Source organism: Sapajus apella, unplaced genomic scaffold (assembly GCF_009761245.1).
Source record: "Sapajus apella isolate SASKATOON/1434 unplaced genomic scaffold, GSC_monkey_1.0 scaffold140, whole genome shotgun sequence".
Classification (NCBI taxonomy): domain Eukaryota; kingdom Metazoa; phylum Chordata; class Mammalia; order Primates; family Cebidae; genus Sapajus; species Sapajus apella.
The window spans coordinates 2,452,384-2,474,735 of record NW_022437080.1 but is presented as its reverse complement, the minus strand read 5'-3'; the positions used below and the strand labels follow the sequence as shown (position 1 = coordinate 2,474,735).

The following is a 22,352-nucleotide window of genomic DNA, read 5'->3' as shown; positions in this document are numbered from 1 at the left end:
CATGATTGCTGCCTCATGTGTTAAGACTGTGAATAGTTTTGTAAGAACCTACCGAACTGTGTTCCAAAGTAGCGGCACCATTTTGCATTCCCTCCAGCAGTGAATGAGAGATCCTGTTGCTCCACAGCCTTGTCAGCATTTGGTGTTGCCAGCATTTAGGATTTTGGTCATTCTGATAGGTGTGTGATGGTATGTCATTGTTGTTTAATTTGCTGTTCCCTAATGCCATGTGATGTTCAGGATATACTTATATTTATCATCTATCTGTATATCTTGTTTGGTGAAGTGTCTGTTAAGATCTTTTGTCCTTTTTTTTCCCCCACACTTTTGTCCATTTTTAAAACTTCGGTTGTTTGTTTCCTTTTTTTTTTTTTTTTTGAGACGGAGTTTCGCTCTTGTTACCCAGGCTGGAGTGCAATGGCGAGATCTCGGCTCACTGCAACCTCCGCCTTCTGGGTTCAAGCAATTCTCCCACCTCAGCCTCCTGAGTAGCAGGGACTACAGGCGTGCGCCACCATGCCTAGCTAAGTTTTGTATTTTTAGCAGAGACGGGGTTTCACCTTGTTGACCAGGATCGTCTCGATCTCTTGACCTCGTGATCCACCCGCCTCGGCCTCCCAAAGTGCTGGGATTATAGGCGTGAGCCACCGCGCCTGGCCTGTTTGTTTTCTTATTGTTGAGTTTTAAGAGTTGTTGTAGGCCCGGTGCAATGGCCTACGCCTATAATCCCAGGACTTTGGGAGGCCAAGGTGGAAGGATTGCTTGAGGCCAGGATTTGAGATCACTGTGGGCAACCTGGGAAGACCCCATCTCTACAAAGAATTAAAAAAGAGTAGGCAGGCATGGTGGCACATGCCTATAGTCCCAGATACTTGGGAGGCTGAAGTGGAGGACTGTTTGAGCCCAGAGGTTTGAGGCTACAGTGAGCTGATCATGCCACTGCACTCTGTCGTTGGCAACAGAGCAAGACCCTGTCTGAGAAACAAACAAGAGGAGTTGCATATTTTGTTTACCTGTCCTTTATCAGATGGTTGTTTTGCAAAGATTTTCTGCCACTCTACAGCTTGCCCCTTTGTTCTCTTAATAGTGTCTTTCACAGGACAGACTTTTTTTTTTTCTGTTTTGAGATGGAGTCTCACTCTGTCACCCAGGCTGGAGTGTACGATCTTGGCTCACTGCAACCTCTGCCTCTCGGGTTCAAGTGATTTTTCTGCCTCAGCCTCCTGAATAGCTGGGATTACAGGTGTACGCCACCACGCCCAGCTAATTTTTTTGTATTTTTAGTAGAGATGGGGTTTTACCATCTTGGCTCGGCTGGTCTTGAACCTGACCTCATGATCTACCCGCCTCAGCCTCCCAAAGTGCTGGGATTGCAGGCGTGAGCCATGGCACCCAGCTGACATTTTTAATTTTAGTGAAGTTCAAATTAACCAAATGTTGTCTTTCATGGATTGTGCTTTTGGATCTAACATCATTGCCAATCCTGAGATCACCTAAATTTTCTTCTTTGCTGTTGTCTAGGAATTTTAGTTTTTGTGTTTTACATTTGGACCTATGATCCACTTTGAATTAATTTTTGTGAAAGAAATAAGGTCTGTGTCTAGACTGAATAATTTGCATGTACATGTCTGGTTGTTCAGCACCATTTGTTGAAAAGGTGATTCTTTGTCCATTGAACTGCTTTTGCCCCAATATAGTTAGTGCAAAGTTTTTTTTGCCAGCCTATCTATAGATATATAATGGTGTCTCTGTGGTTAATTCCTTTATTTTAAAATTTAAAATCAGATAAACTTTAACCTTGGCTATTGCTTTTTGTTGTGGGACAATTGTAAACATTTTTTGGCTTTTCTTTTACCAATAATTCTGATACTGCATATGCTAAATGCTACAATCCCCCCCCCCTTTCTGTTTACTTTTATGGTGTGAAAATTTGTATGTCTTATAAATTTTGTTTAAAAGCAGAAAAAAAAAAATCCTAAAACTGTAGCAATACTCTTCATGTCAGTAAAGGAATCTTTTCATGACATGGAAATGGCTTGCTTTAACTGTAGAAAGGTCTAAGTCACATTTGAGAGCCTGATTTTTTAATACTTTATAAGTGGCTGGGTGTGGTACTCATGCCTGTAATCCCAGCACTTTGGGAGGCCGAGGCTGATGGATCACCTGAGGTGAGGAGTTCGACACCAGCCTGGCCAACATGGTGAAACCCTGTCTCTACTAAAAATACAAAAAATTAGCCGGGGTAGTAGCCTGTAATCCCAGCTACTCGGGAGGCTGAGGTAGGAGAATCGCTTGAACCTGGGAGACAGAGGTTGCGGTGAGCCTAGATTGCACTCGTTGCACTCTAGCCTGGGTGACAAGAATGAAACTCTGCCTCAAGAAAAGAAAAATACTTTGTAAGTGGTGTGTGTATAATTTTCTGTGGCGATCATGTTAGAGTAGGCTGTGAACCATGCTTTTCACTCAGAGTTTTCCTCTCTTAGCTACAATGTATGAGAAGGGTATAAGAATGTCACTCTTTTTAACCATTTGTATTCTTTGACATGTTTCTTTTTCTTCTTTTCCCTTTCCCTCCAGAATTGGTTTTATCTTTGTGGTTAATGACTCTGAAGATGTTGATGGGATGCAAGATGCTGGAGTGGCTGTTCTTAGAGCATATAATTATGTTGCCCAAGACGTGGATGATTATCATGCCTTCCAGACTCTGACACATGTATGTTTTTGTTCAGAATGGCACATACTTTTTTCAGATCTAATTTACTCTTAAAAACAGTGTGTGACCATTGTAGGTCAGGCACCTGGGGTGTCTAGAGCTCAGGAGTGGATCCTGAATTTAAAAGTCATGTCTGCTGCAGTGTATAGAGACGGATCTGAGGAAGGGCAAAGCAAAATGGCAGGGATGCCAGTTGATGAGCTGTTGCAGTGATCTCCATGAGAAGTAATGGGGAAGGTAGTAGCAGGGCTGAGGAGAATGAAATCGATTCAAAAGAAGTCACTCAGAATAATCAATATTTTATACTTCATTATTTTATTTACTTTGTCTCTGCTTAAAGTTTGTTTTTGTCTGTTTGTTTTAATATGTCTTTCAAAACAGCTACCTTAAAATTTTATTTACTTGTGTACTTTTTGAGACTGGGTCTGGTATGTTGCTCAGGCTGGTCTCAAACTCCTAGGCCCAAGGGATCCTCCCGTGTCAGCCTCAGATAGCTAGGGTTATGGCTGTGTTATCACCATGCCCAGAGAATAAGTATTTTAAAGTCTGTTTTTTGAATTATTTATTTATTCATTCATTTTTTTTTTTATTGTTTGATTGAGGGGGTCACAAAAGGCAGGGAGACTGTATTGTACACAGCTGGTATAGGCTTGGAGGCTGAATGCCCCACAGAGACAGACACAGAAACAGTCCAATGCTCAGCAGGGAAGGCTGGGCAGTATTCTGGGGCCTATAACAATTGGTTAGCAGGTAGCAGTCAGTAGGGGGTCTGGCCTAGGGCTAAAGGGAGCGCAGGCACTCTGGAGGCTCCCAGATCTGAGGTCCCGACTGGTATCTGCTGTGGCGGCCTGGGCTCAGCTCACCTCATTCTGGGACTTGCAGGCGACTTGGGGCAGTACAAAGGCAGCACTGTACACATCTGAGCAGCTGCACCTGCTCCACCTACTGCTGTGTCATTTGTTGCCTGGGCTTCTGGAAGTTGGTGCTCGAGTTTTTGCTGCAGAACATGAAGCCATTCTGGCCACTGTGATAGATAGGGACAGTACAGTAGGCATGGGCCACCATGGGGAAGAGTGACTGGCAGAACCACCATGTCTCCTTGATGAGGTCCAGGTACAGCCACTGTACTCACCCTGGCAGCAGAGAATGGTGTCCTCCTCGTCGAGGGCCATCTTCATAAGTGGGATTCCTTGAAGAGGCTTTCAGCAGAGCCCAGGAGTCAGTGATCATAATATTGAAGGCATCCTGGTTTTGCTTCACGAAATCAAAATTGTCACCCATACGCAGGTTTAGCTCAGAGCTAGAGTAGCCAATGGCCTTACCCAGCAGGAACTTGTTAGGGACCTGGATGCCATCCTCTTCAGTCTGTCATTGGACCACAGAATCCAGAGGGGTGCTTCACTACCTTGTGCAGGATACTGTGTCTGTCCCTGATGATCAGCAACTTTTGTGGGATGGGGTGGCTGCAGAGTGGCAGGTTGATTCTTATCTCCTGGTAGAACTTGTCTCTGTTCATAAAGGGGATGATGCCATCCAACACCAGCAAACTGCTGTAGGTCTTTTTTTCTTTCTTTCTTTTTTTTTTTTTTTTGAGATGGCGTCTTGCTCTGTCGCCAGGCTGCAGTGCAGGGGCACAATCTCAGCTCACTGCAACCTCCGCTGCCTGGGTTCAATTGATTCTTCTGCCTCAGCCTCCCGAGTAGCTGGGACCACAGGTGTGTGTCACCACGCCCGGCTAATTTTTGTATTTCTAGTAGAGACAGGGTTTTACCATGTTGGCTAGGATGGTCTCAATCTCTTGACCTCGTGATCCACCTCAGCCTCCCAAAGTGTTGGGATTACAGGCGTGAACCACCATGCCTGGCTTTTTTTTTTTTTTTTTTTTTTTTTTTTTCTGGAGATGGAGGCTGGAGTGCAGTGGTGTGATATCTTGGCTTACTGCAACCTCTGCCTCCTGGCTTCAAGCGATTCTTCTGCCTCAGCTTCCCGAGTAGCTAGGACTACAAGTGAGCGCCACCATGCCCAACTAATTTTGATTTTGTATTTTTAATAGAGATAGGGTTTCACAATACTGGCCAGGCTAATCTCGAACTTCTGACCTTGTGATCCGCTGGCCTCAGCCTCCCAAAGTGCTGGGATTACAGGCATGAGCCACCGCACCCGGCCTGCTACTGTAGGTCTTAATGTGGAAAACAACGATATCCTGGGAGCGTGAGTGCTGGCAGTGGAGTAGCTGCTTCATCTGTACTGACAAGGTTTCCCTGGGCCTCAAGCTGCAGATCTTATGGAACCAGGCCTCCTTATGGCAGTGTGACCATTGAAGCCAGGTTCCATGTCCGGTGGACTATGTGGCCTGAGAGTATAGGCTGTGCAGAGCCATAGCACAACAGGACCAGCTACACCCACCACCCACTGTTCATTAAAAAAAATTTTTTTTTGAGACAAGAGCTCACTGTTGCCCAGGCTGGAGTGCAGCAGCACAGCCAGGGCTTACTACAGCTTCAAACACCTAGCCTTATGTGATCTTCCTGCCTCAGCTTCCCAGAGTAGCTGAAACTACAGGCATGTGCCATCATACCCAGCTAATTTTTAAAAAAAATTTTTGGTAGAGACAGTGTCTCACTATGTTTCTCAGGCTGGTCTCAAGCTCCTGGGCTTAAGCAGTCTTAACTGCACTGGCCTCCCAGAGTGATGGGATTTTAGGTGTGAGCCACTGGTGCATGGCTTCTGTTTTTATTTCAGAAGTAAAGTAATACTGATTGCTGTAAAAACAATTAAGCCGGGCGCAGTGGCTCACACGCATAACCCCAGCACTTTGGAGGCCAGTGTGGGTGAATCACCTGAGATCAGGGGTTCGAGACCAGCCTGGCCAACATGGTGAAACCGTGTCTTTACTAAAAATACAAAAATTGGCCAGGTGTGGTGGTTCACACCTGTAATTCCAGCTCTTTGAGAGGCCAAGGTGGGTGGATCACTTGAGAGAAGGAGTTGGAGACCAGCCTGGCCAACATGGTGAAACCTCATCTATACAAAAAATACAAAAATTAGCCAGGTATGGTGGCAGGTGCCTATAATTCAAGTTGCTCAGGAGACTGAGGCTGGAGAGTTCCTTGAACTCAAGAGGCAGAGGTTGCAGTGAGCCAAGATTGCACCATTTCACTACAGCCTGGGTAACAAGTGAAACTCTAGCTCAAAAAAAAAAAAAAAAAAAAAAATTCAAACAAATAATTTTAGTGTCAGTTTAGATTTCTCTATCTCTCCCTTCTCCCTATCTTCATCCCTCCTAAACATCATGGACATAGTTTTTATTCAAGAACTACTTATAAGTGTTCAGATTTTTCTTTTTCTTTTTTTTTCGAGACAGTTTTACTCCATCACCCAGGCTGGAGTGCAGTGATCTTGGCTCACTGCAACCTCTGCCTCCCTGGTTCAAGGGATTCTCCTGCCTCAGCCTCCTGTGTAGCTGGAATTACAGGTGTGCACTACCATGCCAGGCTATGCCAGGCTAATTTTTGTATTTTTAGTAGGGGTTCAGCATGTTGGCCAGGCTGTTCTTGAACCCTTGACCTCAAGTGTTCCACCTGACTCAGCCTCCCGAAGTGCTGGGGTTGTAGGTATGAACCACCATGCCTGCTTGGCCTATTCAGATTTTTCTTAACTAATGTGTATATATATATATATATATATGTATATATATATTTTGCATTTGAGACTTAACTTGGCTGAACTGATTGGTTCATTTTAAGAATATTTAATTTTTGGCCAAGTGCGTTGGCTCTCACCTGTAATCCCAGCACTTTGGGAGGCCAAGGCAGGTGGATCACGAGGTCAGGAGTTCGAGACCAACCTGGCCAGTATGGTGAAACCCCATCTCTATTAAAAAATATAAAAATTAGCTGGGCATGGTGGTGCAAACCTGTAATCCCAGCTACTCGGGAGGCTGAGGCAGGAGAATCACTTGAACCCGGGAGGCGGAGGTTGCAGTGAGCTGAAATTGCACCACTACACTCCCAGCCTGTGCAACAGAGTGAGACTCTGTCTCAAAAAACAAGTATATTTTTTTTAATTTTCAACCTAAGGAGCCATCTTAATAAGGTATTTGAAAAAGGAAGAATTGCTAACATGTCCCAATTGGCCTTTTAAGAAAAATAATCATATTTTCCTCTACATTCAAAAAAATGTGGAATGAACACTTTTAAATTTGAACTTAAAAGTGTAGTTAACCAACTGTTTTGTCTTTCTTCAGATCTATAACAAGGTGAGAACTGGAGAAAAAGTGAAAGTTGAACATGTGGTCAGTGTCCTGGAGAAGAAATACCCGTATGTAGAAGTGAATAGCATTTTGGGGATTGATTCTGCTTATGATCAGAATCGGAAGGTAAAGAATTTCTTTGTGTCTCGCATTTGATTGCAACACTGTACTGTGCTTAACCCCCTGTTTGGGGCTTTTGCTAGTAATAATGATGGTGATTAAAGTGTTCCAGTACTTAGCATTTAAAAGTTTAGAAACCAGATCACTTTTCAGTGTTTGAGAAAGTTTTTACTTCAGTCTTGTGAAGATGTCACTGATTTTTAACTTGCTTATTAACTATTAAATTGAAAAACAATTTTTTTTTTTCAGAATTCATTGGTAGTATTTCCATGGAATTTGCTCTGGATAACATCTACTGGATGTATAGAGCCAGGATACGATGTACAGTTTAATATATATCATACTGGTTTTATTTAGTTATTTAGGCTAAGGATGGAAATATATTGCGAAATGTAACAAACAGAATGGCAAAGTATTGTAGTAATAAGGATTTAATAAAGTTTAACATTTTTTTACTTAATTTTCTTTTGAGACATTAAATACAATAAAGTGTCTTAACCTACTGCAAGTACAAATTGTTGAAAATCTGTATTGAAGGAATTAATATATATTTCTGAAACATTTTGATTTTAAACGTTAAAAAAAAATTTATTTACCAGTGTTTCAATGTTTTTTCTCCTTTTTCAAGGGAGGAATTTTTTTTTTCCCCAAATGAAAGACAAAGCCTTTTATTCCTGTTTGGAGATTTGAGCTATCATCCCTTTATAAATCATAGTCTGCATGAATTGATTATGAGTCCTGTTTCATTCGATACAGAATCCTTATAGATTTTTCTTTTTCTTTTTTTTTTTTTTTTATGGCTGACTAGAACCTTGTAGATTTTTCTAATCTCCCTCCCAGGTCTTTTATAGTTGTCTGACAGACAGCATCGTTTGGTTTTAGCTTCTCATCTTTGTGAGTTTTCTAGTCTTTCAATTTGTTATAGCGGGAAGAGTAACCATCTTTTTATACTCATATTTTATTGTTTTATATACTATTAAATCATTTCACTGATAGGAATAGTTGGTTTGAGAATAGACACAGCCTGGTTCTTGGCAAGAAGATAGCTCAACTGGGAGAAGCAGAAGGATGTGGGCATCCTATTACCTGTATTTAAAATGCTGCATTTTATTTATTAAGAGGTATTTTAATGTGGTTTGTGTGTAATACCAAAGAAAGGAAATTGAACACCTCTCACATTTTATAGGTGATCTTTTAGGTCAGATGCTTTTAAAGGTCAGTGTGACAAAAATAGTAGCAAGTTAAACTTTAGAGTTACTAAGTTAGGCTAGTTCATACTTTAGGATTGCCTTCAAACTGCTATTCAAAAACACGTAAAACTGAAACTGTGTATATGTGCTTGGTAATGGCACTTTTGCCACCTCATTAGAAGGCTTTAAGTAGAGAGATAAAAGGTTAAACATTATGTGTGATCATAAGGCTTGAGATAATTAAAAACAAAATCACAGATCAAAAAAAAAAAAAAAAAAGACACATAAATTACAGGCCTGGTGTGTGGCTCACTCCTGTAATTCCATCACTTTGGGAGGCTGAGACAGGAGGATCACCTGTGGTCAGGAGTTTGAGACCAGCCTGGCCAATGTGGTGAAACCCCATCTCTACTAAAAAATAAAAAATAAAATAAATAAAAATAAAAAAGCATGTGGGCATTCTAGAGAGTTGCTCGCTAGTATAAGTAAGTGTTCAGCGTACTTTAATAGCTGGTATTTGTTAATCAGATAAATAAGCTAATTGAGATTGGTTGAGAGATCTGCTACTGTAAGTCGATTCAGGTTTTAGAGGGACTAAAAATCATTTTTAGCAAGGTCAAAACACAAGAATTTAACAACTAGAGAAATTTCTGAATTACTTTAGAATAAGTAATGAAGCTTTAGTTTTAAAACACAGTAGCATTGTGTAACTGTGCCAGTTGTAATACTAGAAAGTTGAACAAGATGTGGTATGAACTTGGGCAGTTCACAGCCTCATTGGGGGAGTCAGCAAATGAGAGCACTATGGTTTCGGTGATGGTGAGGTTCTGAGTATTTTCACATTGTACGTGGAGGCTCAGTGCTGGGATGGGCAGCTCTGCTACTTTGGGACAAGGTGATTGTGGAAGGCTTCCTAGGTACAGTGACAGCTGCCTGCTCTGTGAATTCAAGTTCGAAGAGGGACACATGTTTATTATATGTGTAAGCTGATGTTGAGTACAAGATGAATTAAAATACTAGCTCTGTGCCAGCTCTTTTAGAAAGGTAAATTCATACCAGGAGCTAGAACGCCTTTGAGTATCCCAGTCTGCCTCTCTTCTTTCTCTTTTCTGTTTTTGATTCTGTGTGTTAGTATTATATCTGCTCATTTTAAGGTATATCTAGTCAAGCTTGGAATTGAAGCTGGGAATGAGATCTACTCCCGGTAGCCTGAGAAGGGTTACCATTATTTTAATGCAGCCTTCTGTCCAGTCATTTATCTTTTCTGGATTTTTAAATAAAATAATATTGCTATGGGTACCTAGTAACTGTTTTTCTCCCAGATAGACACAAACAACAAGAATAGTACTCTTTAGAAAAAGAATAAGTGAAATAAAAGAAAAAGAAGGCCACTTGGAGAATATGAAAGTTTTGAGGGACTTTGTGGAATTTTTTCATATTTCATATTTGGAAAATGTTTAAGTCTCATTTACTCTTATCCTGTTGAAGAAAAAGTACCAGTAGCTTTTTATTGTGGATGATTACTATATCAAAAGTATTTACTTAAAAAATATTGAATAGAGTAGACAAACGGGGGAAAGGGATATTTTTATACCTTTACATGTGTTGGAATTTTGACTGTGCTGAAAAATTGAATGAGTATTACACACCAAGCTCCTTAGTTTCCTAGACTGAGCCATCTATACTGATTAGAGGTTCTTCTGTATACAAACAAGTTATATTATTTATATTTCATCCATTTAATTTTCTAGCTATTTGAATATACGTACTCTCAAGGCAGGGATGTTGAGAGTATCCCAGAAGTCCTAACAATCTAATGACTAATGAGATTTTTTTTTTTTTTTAACTACAGGAGCTTTACCCCTATACAAAAAGCCCAATGGAATGGATTCTTTTGAAATGGTTAATTTTAGGAAAAATGACTGTTTTTAATAAATGTCATTGCACTTGTAAATCTGTTCCTTTGTTACAGTGAAGCTATGAGATCTATGCCTGAAAGAAATAATTATTTTAAAAAGTAGGCAATGCAATTAAAGTAGAAATTTTAAACTATTGAGAATATAGTCTGATAGGTATATATTTATATCTTTCAAAGCCAGTAAGATAATGACATTAGGAAAAGCTGTAACTTACACATGCAAACATTTTACCTTTAGCATATTGTCTTTGAGTCCTTACTAATCTCAGTTATTTGTGAGTGGCTCAGTATAAGACTACCAAAAATTAGTGTTTGTTAATTATTTATTATTTAATATTTTTAGTTAGCTGTTGATAGAAAATTTGTCCATATGAATTTTCAGTTTGGCTGTTTGATAATTGTGCAGCGTTCTGTTATTTGGTCTTGTAAACTACGAGTGGTGAAAAGGATGATACATAGTGAAAACATCTTCCTGTCCTAACTTTTACTCAGTTACTGTTCGCAGTGAAAACCAATGTTATTTATCTTATTGTCATTTGGATTTATAATGTAAGTTTTCTGGTCTTGTTTTAATTGGTTGAGGGGGGTGATTTTCAAAACTAAAATTAGATTAAAATTGAGTTTTAATGGACATCTGTGTAATAGTTGAGATTTCAAAGAACAGAATGAACATGGTAAGAGTTTTAAGAGTGTATATTTAGAATATTTAGACTATGATGTATGGAAATGGCTGAAACCAACCAAGAAGGCTTTTTTTGGCTGTGCCATGTTTTAGTCAGTTAGTGAAGTCTGTTACTGTGATAGTCTAATTAGAAAGTAAACAGTTTGTTACCTGTGACTCGTATTAGGTACCTAATGGAAGTACTTTTCTACTGGTGCTGTCTAAAATGGTTATAAATCATTAAACTCTGCTACTTTCAGAAAATGACAATTACAAGATGTGTAATAGGCATTTGTAAAGTTGCCCACTTTATGTCTTGGGTAGTAATAAAATTTTTACTCCGAAAAATTAGTCTGAGGGAAGAGTGCCTATGTTGACAGTCAGGAAGAATGCCCATCTCAGATACATTTGCCTTTTGTTGCTCCAGTATTTTCCGGCCAATGAACCTCTTTTGTCATGGAGAAGGGAAAAAATTGGGTGTATTATGTCTTAGAGCAATTTTTGAGCACCCCCTACAAACCTTGTTTTGTTTTCTGCAAGTGCAATTTCTTTGTTAGCGGTATGGACCCTTATTTAGAATTGAGTGTAAATATTTACCTCAGGCTTTTTGCACAGAGCACTTAAAACGTGTGGTAGTCAAAACCTGTGCACCCCAGTGCGGTAGCCTGTGGTCACTTGTATAATTTTAAATGGAAATTAATTAAAACTAAAGATTTAGTTACTTGGTCATAGTTGGCAGGTTTCAGGTGCTCAATGGTTACATGTGGTTAGTGGCCCCTGCATTGGGCAGCACAGATGGAGTATTTCCCTCATTGCAGAAAGTTCTGTTGTATAGTGCTGACTGTAGTGTATGTAGTTCAGTTTTGATAGCCTGTGCCACACACACACCCCCACACACACACCCACACACACATCCTCACACACACCCTCACACACACCCACACACACGTCCTCACATACACCCACATGCCCACTTCATAATTTGCAAGGTTTTGTGGTTTTATAAAAACTCAGATTGACATAGTAGGATATTAACTGTGATGTCATTTTTCATTTTTTAAAAAAGAAATCTCTCGAGTTATTTTTTCTTTACCATATTTCTATTGATTTTTGTTGTTTTGTTGTTAGAACAAGCATGTAAGAAAAATATGCTTTGTTCCATTTGTCTTACACAAGGCAAAAATATGCTGTTGTTTTTATGGTTTCTTTTGTTTCAGGAAGCAAGAGGCTATTATGAGCAGACTGGAGTTGGCCCCCTGCCTATAGTGCTGTTCAATGGAATGCCCTTTGAAAAGGAACAGCTAGACCCTGATGAGTTAGAAACCATCACGATGCATAAAATCCTGGAGACCACCACCTTCTTCCAAAGAGCAGTGTACTTGGTGAGTCATGCCTCAAGGCTGATTTTGGGAGAGCAGTTGGAGGCCGGGCGAAATGGCTCATGCCTGTAATCCTAGCACTTTGGGAGGCCAAGGCGGGCAGATCACTAGGTCAGGAGCTTGAGACCAGCCTGACCAACATGGTGAAACCCTGCCACTACTAAAAATACAAAAATTAGCTGGACGTGGTGGCATGTGCCTGTAATTCCAGCTACTCAGGAGGCTGAAGGAGGAGAATCTCTTGAACCTAGGAGGCAAAAGTTGCAGTGAGCCGAGATTGCACAACTGCACTCCAGCCTGGGTGACAGAGTGAAACTCCATCTCACTAAATAAATAAATGAATAAGTTGGCTTACATTTTTTGTTGCCTCTGTAGTAGGCAGTAAAATTCTTGGCATCACTGTTTGGGAAGCTGAGGCGAGAGGATGGTTTGAGGGTAAGAAGTCCAAGACCAAACTGGGAAATATGGCAGGACCACTTTTCAAAAAAGTAAATAAATAAATTAGCCAGGCTTCGTGGTGCACGTCTGTAGTCCTAGCTACTCAGGAAACTGAGGTGGGAAGATCGCTTGAGCCCAGGAGTTCAAGGTAGCCGTGAGCTGCGACTGCCCCACTATATCCCATCCCGGGTGATAGATAGAGACCCTGTCCTGTTAAAAAAAAAAAAAAAAAAAAAATGAAAAGCTATTTTCTTTGTGTCACTAGTAATTGGTTTGCAAACTCTTGGCAAGTCCTGCTATGATGAAAATATTCATAAATCTATATATAGTAATTGAAATAACTAGTATTATTGATTTCAGGATTAAATGTTTATTTTTGAAAATTGCAAACAGTTCTAAGAAACATTTGTTTTATTTGTAGGGAATTTTGATTTTGGAGAGACTCAGTCTTATTTTTCATTTATATGTAAATATATATAGTTGTTGAGATGTAATTCACACAGCATAAAACTCCTAGGCTTAAAGTGTATAATTCAGTAGTTTTTACTCTCTACATACAGTTATGTAACTACCACCTCTAATTTCAGAACATTATCTTCACCCCCAAAAGAAACCCCATATCTAGTAACAATTACTCCTCTCCATTTTGCCCATTTTGTCCTACTCCCCTGCCCTCCAGCCATTGGCGACACAAACCTACTTTCTGCTTAATGGATTTGCTTGTTCTGGACATTTTATACAGATTGAATTTGCAAAGGTCAAGATGATATTGGACAGATAGCTTGTTGCTGAGAATCCCAACCCTCTACTCATGTGGTTGGTCTTTCTAGTGTTGCTCCCAACCTGAGTCATCTCATTAGCACAAACTTTTGGGGCTCGCTGTGCATCACCTCATAGTAGAAACCATCATGTGTGATCTAAGGGGCTTACCATGAATGACAAGGACACTCCTATCACTGGATTTAGAGTTTACATCCCACCAAATTATTTACTACATACTGTCCTTTTCTCTTCCCTCCTCTCCTTCTGGAAATATGCGTATGTTGGTACTCTCTCATGTCCCACAGGTCTCATTCTTTATGTTCCTCAGACTAGATAATCTCAGTTTATCTGTCTTCAAATTCACGTACTCTTTCTTCTGTCAACTAAAATCTGTTGTTGAGCTCCACTAGTGAATGCTTCATTTCAGTTTTTATAAATCCAGATTTCTGTTTGTTCTTTCTGATAATTTTCTTTGGTTTATTGATATTATTTGGTGAGATATTGGTCTTAAACTTCACTTTGGTAGACATGGTTTCTTTTAGTTCTTGAATATATTTGAAATCATTTATTTAAATTCTTTGTCTAATTAAGTCCAATGTTTGGGCTTACACCGAATATGAATATAATGTAAGAATGTACATTACACATTTTATTTATATAGTAGTTAGAATAGTTTGTCTTGGCCCTTTCTCTTCCTGAGTGTACACCATACTTTTTTCTTTCTGCATGTCTTTTTTTTTTTTTTTTTTGGATATGGGGTCTCACTGTGTCACTTGGGTTGGAGCACAGTGACATGATCTTAGCTCACTGTGGCCTCCAACTCCTGGACTTGAATGATCTTTCCATCTCAGCCTCCCAATTAGCTGGGACTGTAGTTGCATGCCACCGTACACGGCTAATTTTTGTATCTTTTTTGTGGAGACAAGATCTTTCTGTGTTGCCCAGACAGGTCTCAGGTCTTGAACTCCTGGGCACAAGCAATCTTTCTGCTTTGGCCTCCCACAGTGCTGAGATTACAGGCATGAGCCACCATTTCTGCATATTTAATAATTTTGTTTTTGATAACTAGAAATTTGAAATAATATAATGTGATACTTCTTCACTGTACCAGGATTTTTGTTTTTTATTGTTGTAACTATTATTTATTTAGTGACTGTTCTGAACCAATTCTTTCTTTCCTTTCCCTTTTTTTGAGACAGAGTTTTGCTCTGTCGCCTAGGCTGGAGTGCAGTGGTGCAATCTTGGCTCACTGCAACCTCCACCTCCCAGGTTCAAGTTATTCTTGTGCCTCAGCCTCCTGAGTAGCTGGGATTACAGGAGCACGCCACCATGCCCACCTAATTTTTGTATTTTTAGTAGAGATAAGATTTCACCACATTGGCCAGGCTCTAATTTCAGAACATTGGTCTTGAACTCCTGGCCTCAAGTGATCCACTTGCCTCGGCCTCCCAAAATGCTGTGATTACAGGCGTGAGCCACCACGCCTGGCCCTGAACCAATTCTTTCACTTCTGTATTCTTTTTCATGTGTGGCTTCTCAAGTTTCAGCTGTTTAACTTACTGGTCAGCTGACCAGTGAACAGAGATTTTCTTCAGTGCATCGATTCAAAAAATCTCCCAGTTTTTCTCAAGGGTCTCTGTGTTGTATTGGGGCACACTTTCCACACTCAGACAGATAGTTGACCACTCTGCCTTAGTCTTCCATTTTTACTTGCACAGAGCCCCAAGGTTAGAGGCAAGGGTTTTAGGCCTTCTAAGATTTTCCCTGGGCATTCACATACCCTTGGGCGTGATGCTTATGTCTTTCAAATTCCAAGAAATTTGTCAGAGCTTTTCAAAGCCCCATATGGACGCCCCCATTCCCCAGCCTTTTCTTTGTTTTTTGACCAGCTTCATGTTAGCCCATGTGTTATCTGCCCCTCAGGTGTTAAACAATTGCCTAATTGTTTTTGACAAATACCACCAGGGAAAAGGCTGTTGGCACTGAGTGAGGTCTGGTTCAGCCCAAATAAAGAGAACCCCTGAGAATCCTCTAGTGTCCTAGTTGTTTCATTTTGGGGCCCTTGATTTTTAAGGCTTTGTGCAACTGGGGAGATGTAAATAGTAATGTGGCAAATTAATTGCCTCAAAGATCACTTTCTTAGCATAATTTTTTTTGAGACAGGGTCTCACTTTTACCCAGGCTGGAGTGCAGGGAGTGCGATCATAGCTCACTGCAGCCGTGAACTTCTGGGCTCAAGTGATTCTCCTGCCTCAGCCTCCCAAGGAGCTGCAACCATAGGTGTGCTACCACATGCAGCCAATTTTTGCTTGTTTTGGAGAGATAGGGTTTTGCCAGATTGCTCAGGCTGGTCTCCCAACACTTGGGCTCAAGCAGTTTGTCCACCTTGGCCTCCCAAAGTGCTGGAATTACAGGCATGAGCCACCGTGCCTGGCTAGTATTCCATTTAAAAAATCATTAGCTGGGCGTGGTGGTGCATGCCTGTAACCTGAGCTACTCAGGAGGCTGAGGCAGGAGTATCACTTGAACCTGGGAGGTGGAGGTTGCAGTGAGCCAAGGTTGTACCATTGCACTCCAGCCTGGGACAAGAGCAAAACTCCGACTCATAAAGAAAGAAAGAAAGAAATATTTACTTCATTTCCTAGTGTTGGACATTACTTCTACATTTTCACTAGTTACAAACAGTGCTACAGTGAATATTCTAATATGTGTGTATCTTTGTACATTGCCTTGAAAAACACCAAGTATTAGAAAATTTGAACTAAATACACTAAAAAAAGTTGTATTATCAGCCAGTTGTGGTGACTCATGTAATACAGCACTTTGTGAAGCTGATGCTGGAGGATTACTTGAGGCCAGGAGATTGAGACCAGCCTGGCTAACATAACAAGACCCCATCTCTACAAAATAATAAAAAAAAAATTAGCCAGGCATTGTGGCATGTACCTGTAGTCTGAGCAACTTCAGACGGCTAAGGCAGGAGGGTCGCTTGAGGATTGAGGACATAGTGAGCGGTAATCATGCCACTGCACTCTAGCCTGTACCACAGACCATGACTTTGTTCCTTTAAAAAGAATAAAAGATATGCTATGCTGTTGGTCTGAAATTCAAAACACAAGAGATGTAAGTGAAGAGAAACTTTTACTCATACACTCCTGTCCTGTACTACTCATGGTTTCTTCCTCAACTGTTGTGTGTGTGTGTGTGTGTGTGTGTGTGTGTGTGTGGGCGCGCGCACGCGCGCGCGCACGCATGTACGTGTGTGTATAGAAGAGCTGGTCAGGAGATATTACATTTAAAATTTTTTATTTTTTTAATTAAAATTTTTTTGCAAATGTTTATTCTTAAATGTACAACAGGCTTCAAGACAACACTTCATCTATAGGTGGCAGAAGATGTTATGGTAGGGAATACAGATGTTTAAATACGAATGAAATCAAGGGTCACCATCTCCTCAGGCACAAGGCCAGATTTTTTTTGTTGCCACATTTTTTTATTTCTTTTTAGATGGAGCCTTGCTTCGTCACCCAGGCTAGAGTGCAATGGTGTGATCTCGGCTCACTGCAACTTCTGCGTTCCAGGTTCAGGCAACTCTTCTGCCTCAGCCTCCTGAGTATTTGGGATTACAGGCACCTGCCACCATGCCTGGCTAATTTTTGTATTTTTAGTAGAGACAGGGTTTTACCATGTTGGCTAGGCTGCTCTTGAACTCCTGACCTCAGGCGATCCACCTACCTTGGCCTCCCAAAGTGCTGGGATTACAGGCATGAGCCACTGTGCCGGATCCAGATTCCTTAATTTCGCCTGTGACCAGGGGGCCCTTCCCCATGGCCTTTAATTTTAATTCCTATTTTTGTTTCTTCTGCTCCTCTTTTTGTTTCTACTTGAAAGCCTTATCTTCATCCATCCCCTTGGCCTGTTTCTTGGGCTGTTTCAGCAGCACCTTCGCAGCTGGACATGGCACCTGCTGTGCCTTCCCCAGACCCTGCCAGCTTACATTTAAAATTTCTGTAGACTTTGCCAAATTCCCCTCTTTGAACTAGATAGGCTTCTAATTGGAATCAGGTAGATTTATAGTATTGACCAAAGTTTTGTACATGGGCCAACATGTACAGTGAGCCATCTCATACCTTTGTAAGTCTTTTGATTGGTATGGTTTGGTTCATATGCTCCTCATTAAGTAGCTCCAAGCAATGTCTAATTGGAATTATTTAGACTTGAATGTGTATATTTGATTCACATCTTTATCTTGAAAATGACTTTAGCAAGGACCTGGTGAGAGAGAGCTCTTGAGCCCAGCTGTCTGAGACCAGCCTGGGCAACATGGTGAAACGCCATCTACAAAAATACAAAAATTAGCCGGGTATTGTAGCACATGCCTGTAGTCCCAGCTATTTGGGAGGTTGAGGTGGGAGAATCCCTTGAGCCTTGGAGGTCGAGACTGCAGTGAGCTATGGATCTCATTATACCCTCCAGCCTGGGTGACAGAGGAAGACCCTGTCTCAGGATAAATAAGAAAATGACTTTAAAATATGCTTGTGTGTTAAATATTTTAAGTTTGGTAAATCTGCACATTTGCATAGTTGTTGACACATGGCTCTGAGGTCACCTTCAAGAAGTATAACTTTTTCTGTAATATGAGCTATGGAAAAGGGAAGAATAAATGACAGATGATTTCTCCTCCTCTCATTGTAATTCTAACTCTGGAGATACAGGGTTACTTGGATGGCTGAGATTGAACAAAGATAGAAGTGGTTTTATTACAAAGCTTATTAACTGCTTGAGAGAAGATCTTTGGTTTTCTCCCTAAGAAGGAAGCTAACTATGAGTAGTTCTACAAATGGATTTTTGCTTATGTTAACCCTTAACTAATTTGTTGAGCTTGTGGCAAAGCACAGTGGTATGTGGGGAGACCAAGTAAACATGGGTTTGCATTTTTTTCTCTTCTTTTTTTTCTCTTGAGACAGAGTTTCACTCTATCCCAGTGTAGTGGTGTGAACTTGGCTCACTGCAACCTCTGCCTCCCACATTCAAGTGATTCTCCTGCGTCAGCCTCCCGAATAGCTGGGATTACAGGCACCTGCCACCACGCCTGGCTACTTTTATATTTTTAGTAGAGATACTAAAAATACAGAAATATTTTTAGTGTATTTCACCATGTTGGCCAGGCTGGTCGGTCTCTAACTCATGACCTCAAGCAATCTGCCTGCCTCAGCCTCCCAAAGTGCTGGGATTATAGGTGTGAGCCACTGCTCCTAGTCTGTGTTTGGATTTCATAATCACTTTGCATTGGCTTTGTGAGTTCGAGTAAGTTATTTAACCTTTCCGTGCCTTAGCTTCCTCATCTTTACAATGAGTGTCAACAACATTTTGCCTCACATTGTTGGTAGAGGTAGAGATCCTGTAGGCAATGTGCCCAGGTATGCTTGGCAGTGACAGGGATCAATAGCATGGTAACTTCTATCTTAACTATTATTAACACAGAGGAAGCTGTTTATAAAGTTAGTGAGTTTTTAGTTCCTAATGAATTATTATTGTTCAAATTTGCTTTACACTTCCCCCTCAACCTCCTTTTTTTTTCTTGCAGGGTGAACTGCCCCATGATCAAGATGTGGTAGAGTATATCATGAATCAGCCAAATGTTGTTCCACGAATCAATTCTAGGATTTTGACAGCTGAACGAGACTACCTGGATTTAACAGCGAGTAGTAAGGAGCATTTCAGGAACAACCTTATACTTTTTTTTTTTTTTTTTTTTACTTTTATAGATTTTCAGAATCTTTACATTTTTTCAGATTTTAATATTCTGATTATCTTCTGCAGTGTTCAAAAGATAGCCCAAGATTGTGAGAATATTTTATGTGTAAACTCTTTGCACCTTTAGTTCATAATATGAGCTTCTAAATTCATAAGAGTTTCCTCTTAAAGAAGAAAACATCTTCCTGGGCAAAACCCTGTAAACTTTAAAAAATATTTAGTGCCATTTAAATGTCAACTAAACAGACAATTGAGAATGAGAATGGACCTGGATTTTTGGCTTCCGTGGTCATAAAGCAGTTCTCTTTCTTCATCCTCATTCTAGAATCAGCCATAAAGTCCACAAATATCTCACTGAATTTCACTGTAAGAACTTAGGAAGGCCTTTAGCAGCTTCATCAGGATACAATGTATATTTCGTAAAACTCAGCCTTTTAAAGTATGCAATTTAATGGTTTTTTAAATGAGAAAACCACAAAGTTTGTGCAGTCATTACCACTGTCTAATTTTATGTCATTGTCATCACCCCCCAAAATTCCATGTACCTGTTAGTAGTCACTGTCTGTTCCTCTCTTCCCCATCCCCTGGCGACAACTAATCTACTTTTCTGTTTCTATCGATTTGCCTATTCTAGACATTTCATATAATTGGAAGCCTTTTGTGCCTGGCTTCTTTAATTTAACATGTTAAGGTTTATGCATGTTGTTGATACGTCAGTATTTTGTTCCTCTTTATAGTCCACTTTGTGGATAGTCCACACGTATCTGTTCTCAGTTGGTGGACATTTGGGTGTTTTCCACTGGAATACCTTATAAGAGCCAAAAAATGTGTTAAGTCCAGCTGCAATTTGTTCTTTGTGCCTTCCTCGAGACTCTGAAGGCCACTTCAGCAAACACCTGGAAATGAGATGGAACTGTCATCACTAGCCCATGAAATCTCACTGGGGAAGGAAAGATGTGTGTAATGAAGTCATAACCAACTATTTATTATTATAGTTGAGTATAATGAACGTAGCAATCTATGGTTGTTAATGCACTCTCTCTTATCCACTTGAAACTGAAAGTTTCTTTTAGGTAGAGGAAAAATACACACGTGTGTGTGTGTGTGTGTGTGTGTATAACACACATAGATAAGCATACACACTGAGGAAAAGATGTAAATATAGGCTTATATTTGAGAAAGAAACTACCCAGAAAGTGAGTTTTTTCTTCACAGCTGGGTTTTCCTTTCTTCCCTGAAGTTTCAGTAGAGCAAGGTGAGCGTGTTGTGACTCTTCGTCCTAAGTGTTTGTTGTTTTTATCATTTTTATTTAAACTTGAAAGGTTGTCTGTGGAATACACATGAATAAGGAGCATAATAACAATTCTGTTTTTTAATTTCCTTTTCCATTGAGTGTTACTGTAATGAGCTAGGAAACAATGCTAGACCACCATGGCAAAGATGCTGGCTGTCAGATGAACCCAGTGCAGACATCCATTAGGAGGCACTGACATCTTTCTGACCTGGTGGTAATGGCACCATCACCCACGTTTCTTTGGCTTTGGCTGTCCTGGAGCATTTTCAGTAGGATACTAATTTTTACCAGTATGGTGTGCTGTCCCTTCCTTCACAAAAGGGACCGTGTCTGACTTATTTTCTGCTGTTTTCCTGGATCGAATTCTATGGATAATAGGTGTTCAGTGTGCATTGTCAAGTGATAGCGTAGATGAATGAGCATGTGCACAGATGAATAGATGGGTGGGTAGGCAGGCAAACTGTATATGACAGCAATGAGAAGACTGACATTTGTGTAGGGTGCAATGATGTTTAGGATTGGGGAGATTGTTAGAGACAGAGGGTTTATGATACTAGGCTGAACAAGTTCTAGGCTGCAGACCATTTTATAGTCTGCAAGAAATTAGTGGGTAGTTTAGAGCAAGAGAATGACTTGATGAAACTGGAGTTCTAGGAATAATTATCTGAGGGGAAATGAATAATGAGGATTGCCCTTCGACACTAATTGGAGAAGGTACATATGTGAAAAGAGTGACAGTGACCTTTTATTTCTGTTAAGGGTTTAAAAAGTGATATTTTGTTAGACCTACAAAATAAAAACCAGTTTTGTTATATATTTTCTCTTTTACCTCTGCTTCCTCCATAGGAACGGGAAGAGCTTGCTCTACTGGTTGGACTGGGGAAGGGAGAAATTAGTTAAGGGGATCTCTTTGAGATTATTCTCCAGTTGACAAGTGACAGGAATGGGAATAGGATGAATTTCAGCCATTAAACTGACACGTACTTATATGATAGTTGTATGAGATATGTATGTTTTCATCAACATTGTATCTTTGATATGTGACTTCAATAGGGATAGGGGCCATGTTGTGAACTTGTTCAGTAAACATGGAACTTAATATACTTTGCTCATGCATTTTTATAAATCTTATTATTATGATCAAGTCAGGTTATCAGTTGAATATTAACATTAGATTGAACTGGAACTTAATATATACTTATTTCATTTTTTCTCCCAGATAACTTCTTTGTGGATGATTATGCTAGATTTACTACCTTGGATTCCCAAGGGAAGACTGCCGCTGTAGTCAATAGTATGAACTATCTGACAAAGAAAGGTAATCCATTTGAGGCTTGTCTTGCATTCAACATTTTTAAAAAAGTATTTGCATATTCATCTTAATGTGCAAATTAAGAGAAAAATTAAGGGAAAGAGACTTCATAATTTTTCTTATTTCTTATAATGCTGTGAATCTAGAAAATATTTAAAATTTAATCCTTTGTGTATTTGTTTAAAATATACATTTGTTTAAGAATTCAAACATCTTTATAAATTTTGTATTACCTGTTAAGTCAAAAGGAAAATATTTCATAGTTCAAATGGAAAAACATTTATGTTGTAAAAATGGGTTAATGGATTGAAAATGACAGTACAGGGTCGATATTGTTTTGGGGTTTATAAAAGTTGGTTTTAGAAAGCTTTGTATAATCTTTGAAGCTGATTTTATGTAGAAGTATTTAGTTAGGCTAAGATTTTATAAAATGATGCCCCTTTAGTGGCGGACAGATTCTGTGCCCCTCTGATCAGTGCTTCAAAAAAGCACTGGCTGTCTTTCAAGGCAGCTATTTTTATTCACTTTTTAAATTTCCGCTGTGGTCTCTCCCTGA

At 40.0% G+C, this 22,352-nt stretch overlaps 1 protein-coding gene across 5 annotated transcripts in view; it reads left to right on the top strand.

Annotated features, from left to right (window-relative positions):
• The window catches only part of UGGT1 (UDP-glucose glycoprotein glucosyltransferase 1), a 113,849-nt gene that overhangs the window by 48,344 nt on the left and 43,153 nt on the right, over window positions 1-22,352 (top strand). For all 5 annotated transcript variants that reach the window (XM_032263948.1, XM_032263946.1, XM_032263945.1 and 2 more), the window contains exons 16-20: window positions 2,578-2,713; window positions 6,960-7,091; window positions 12,072-12,236; window positions 19,021-19,141; window positions 21,704-21,802. In XM_032263948.1, the coding sequence (XP_032119839.1) occupies window positions 2,578-2,713; window positions 6,960-7,091; window positions 12,072-12,236; window positions 19,021-19,141; window positions 21,704-21,802 (653 nt within the window). The remainder of the gene's footprint in view (window positions 1-2,577; window positions 2,714-6,959; window positions 7,092-12,071; window positions 12,237-19,020; window positions 19,142-21,703; window positions 21,803-22,352) is intronic.